Source organism: Salmo salar, unplaced genomic scaffold (genome assembly GCF_965601325.2).
Source record: "Salmo salar unplaced genomic scaffold, fSalSal1 ptg000136l, whole genome shotgun sequence".
NCBI classification, from domain to species: Eukaryota; Metazoa; Chordata; class Actinopteri; order Salmoniformes; family Salmonidae; genus Salmo; species Salmo salar.
Genome location: NW_027675321.1, coordinates 1,436,549 through 1,440,000, shown reverse-complemented (window position 1 = coordinate 1,440,000; position 3,452 = coordinate 1,436,549). Strand labels below are relative to the sequence as shown.

Sequence of the window (3,452 nt, the reverse complement as noted above, 5' to 3'; positions counted from 1 at the left end):
CAGGCCCTCAGTCCTCCAGAGTAGGAGTGTACCTGGATCACAAGGCAGGTACTCTGTCCTTCTACAGTGTCTCTGACACAATGACCCTCCTCCACAGAGTCCAGACCACATTCACTCAGCCCCTCTATCCTGGGTTTAATCTCTATTATAATAGTACTGCTGAGCTGGTTAAACTGTAGTAGGGTCCACATAGATACTAGTCATGCTGGTGTAGTCTATAGCTGAGCTGGTTAAACTGTAGTAGGGTCCACATAGATACTAGTCATGCTGGTGTAGTCTATAGCTGAGCTGGTTAAACTGTAGTAGGGTCCACATAGATACTAGTCATGCTGGTGTAGTCTATAGCTGAGCTGGTTAAACTGTAGTAGGGTCCACATAGATACTAGTCATGCTGGTGTAGTCTATAGCTGAGCTGGTTAAACTGTAGTAGGGTCCACATAGATACTAGTCATGCTGGTGTAGTCTATAGCTGAGCTGGTTAAACTGTAGTAGGGTCCACATAGATACTAGTCACGCTGGTGTAGTCTATAGCTGAGCTGGTTAAACTGTAGTAGGGTCCACATAGATACTAGTCATGCTGGTGTAGTCTATAGCTGAGCTGGTTAAACTGTAGTAGGGTCCACATAGATACTAGTCATGCTGGTGTAGTCTATAGCTGAGCTGGTTAAACTGTAGTAGGGTCCACATAGATACTAGTCATGCTGGTGTAGTCTATAGCTGAGCTGGTTAAACTGTAGTAGGGTCCACATAGATACTAGTCATGCTGGTGTAGTCTATAGCTGAGCTGGTTAAACTGTAGTAGGGTCCACATAGTTACTAGTCATGCTGGTGTAGTCTATAGCTGAGCTGGTTAAACTGTAGTAGGGTCCACATAGATACTAGTCATGCTGGTGTAGTCTATAGCTGAGCTGGTTAAACTGTAGTAGGGTCCACATAGATACTAGTCATGCTGGTGTAGTCTATAGCTGAGCTGGTTAAACTGTAGTAGGGTCCACATAGATACTAGTCATGCCGGTGTAGTCTATAGCTGAGCTGGTTAAACTGTAGTAGGGTCCACATAGATACTAGTCATGCTGGTGTAGTCTATAGCTGAGCTGGTTAAACTGTAGTAGGGTCCACATAGATACTAGTCATGCCGGTGTAGTCTATAGCTGAGCTGGTTAAACTGTAGTAGGGTCCACATAGATACTAGTCATGCTGGTGTAGTCTATAGCTGAGCTGGTTAAACTGTAGTAGGGTCCACATAGATACTAGTCATGCTGGTGTAGTCTATAGCTGAGCTGGTTAAACTGTAGTAGGGTCCACATAGATACTAGTCATGCTGGTGTAGTCTATAGCTGAGCTGGTTAAACTGTAGTAGGGTCCACATAGATACTAGTCATGCTGGTGTAGTCTATAGCTGAGCTGGTTAAACTGTAGTAGGGTCCACATAGATACTAGTCATGCTGGTGTAGTCTATAGCTGAGCTGGTTAAACTGTAGTAGGGTCCACATAGATACTAGTCATGCCGGTGTAGTCTATAGCTGAGCTGGTTAAACTGTAGTAGGGTCCACATAGATACTAGTCATGCTGGTGTAGTCTATAGCTGAGCTGGTTAAACTGTAGTAGGGTCCACATAGATACTAGTCATGCTGGTGTAGTCTATAGCTGAGCTGGTTAAACTGTAGTAGGGTCCACATAGATACTAGTCATGCTGGTGTAGTCTATAGCTGAGCTGGTTAAACTGTAGTAGGGTCCACATAGATACTAGTCATGCTGGTGTAGTCTATAGCTGAGCTGGTTAAACTGTAGTAGGGTCCACATAGATACTAGTCACGCTGGTGTAGTCTATAGCTGAGCTGGTTAAACTGTAGTAGGGTCCACATAGATACTAGTCATGCTGGTGTAGTCTATAGCTGAGCTGGTTAAACTGTAGTAGTGTCCACATAGATACTAGTCATGCTGGTGTAGTCTATAGCTGAGCTGGTTAAACTGTAGTAGGGTCCACATAGATACTAGTCATGCTGGTGTAGTCTATAGCTGAGCTGGTTAAACTGTAGTAGGGTCCACATAGATACTAGTCATGCTGGTGTAGTCTATAGCTGAGCTGGTTAAACTGTAGTAGGGTCCACATAGATACTAGTCATGCTGGTGTAGTCTATAGCTGAGCTGGTTAAACTGTAGTAGGGTCCACATAGATACTAGTCATGCTGGTGTAGTCTATAGCTGAGCTGGTTAAACTGTAGTAGGGTCCACATAGATACTAGTCATGCTGGTGTAGTCTATAGCTGAGCTGGTTAAACTGTAGTAGGGTCCACATAGATACTAGTCATGCTGGTGTAGTCTATAGCTGAGCTGGTTAAACTGTAGTAGGGTCCACATAGATACTAGTCATGCTGGTGTAGTCTATAGCTGAGCTGGTTAAACTGTAGTAGGGTCCACATAGATACTAGTCATGCTGGTGGTGATGGTCCCCAGATGTGATGATTTATTCTGCTCTGTTTTATGTACAATCCTTATTTTCTGACTGATTTGAATTTGAAGAGATTTAAGGTTTTCATATTTGATAAAATCCAATGTCCATTTCCATGAATCATGATGTCTGGTGTTGATGTAACAACAGGTGGTCTTTTCAATCCACTATCCAGAGTCAGGAACAGATGAAGTTAGGTCTGCTACTGTTCAGTGATTAAATATATATACTTCTGTGAATATATGAACCATTTGCATCCAAAAATAAACTGCTCACATTCTGGAGATAAACTTTGTAAGGACTGTGTGTGTTTTTGTGTAAATAGTTTCTGAAAAAAGTGTGTCCAGCTCAAACGCTGATTGTTGTTGTAAATGAGCGTTCTAAATGAGGGTTCTAAATGAGGGTTCTAAATGAGGGTTCTAAATGAGGGTTCTAAAGGAACATTTATATGAGGGTTCTAAATGAGGGTTCTAAAAGAGCGTTTATATGAGGGTTCTAAATGAGGGTTCTAAATGAGGGTTCTAAATGAGGGTTCTAAATGAGGGTTCTAAACGAGCGTTCTAAATGAGGGTTCTAAATGAGGGTTCTAAAAGAGCGTTCTAAATGAGCGTTCTAAACGAGGGTTCTAAATGAGCGTTCTAAACGAGGGTTCTAAAGGAGCGTTCTAAATGAGCGTTCTAAACGAGGGTTCTAAATGTGTGTTCTAAATTGAGAGGTAGCCTGACTGCCATTAGGTACCGAGATGAGATCCTCAGACCCCTTGTGAGACCATATGCTGGTGCGGTTGGCCCTGGGTTCCTCCTAATGCAAGACAATGCTAGACCTCATGTGGCTGGAGTGTGTCAGCAGTTCCTGCAAGAGGAAGGCATTGATGCTATGGACTGGCCCGCCCGTTCCCCAGACCTGAATCCAATTGAGCACCTCTGGGACATCATGTCTCGCTCCATCCACCAACGCCACGTTGCACCACAGACTGTCCAGGAGTTGGCGGATGCTTTAG

General features: G+C 43.5%; 1 protein-coding gene across 1 annotated transcript in view; it reads left to right on the top strand.

Annotated features, from left to right (window-relative positions):
* LOC145866946 (tripartite motif-containing protein 16) overlaps positions 1-2,746 on the top strand; it is an 11,752-nt gene extending 9,006 nt beyond the window's left edge. Inside the window, exon 6 of the mRNA XM_082971008.1 lies at positions 1-2,746. This exon is cut by the window's left edge and continues 336 nt beyond it. Within this exon, the coding sequence (XP_082827134.1) occupies positions 1-179 (179 nt within the window). The 3' untranslated portion in view covers positions 180-2,746.
* Positions 2,747-3,452: the final 706 nt, after the last annotated feature.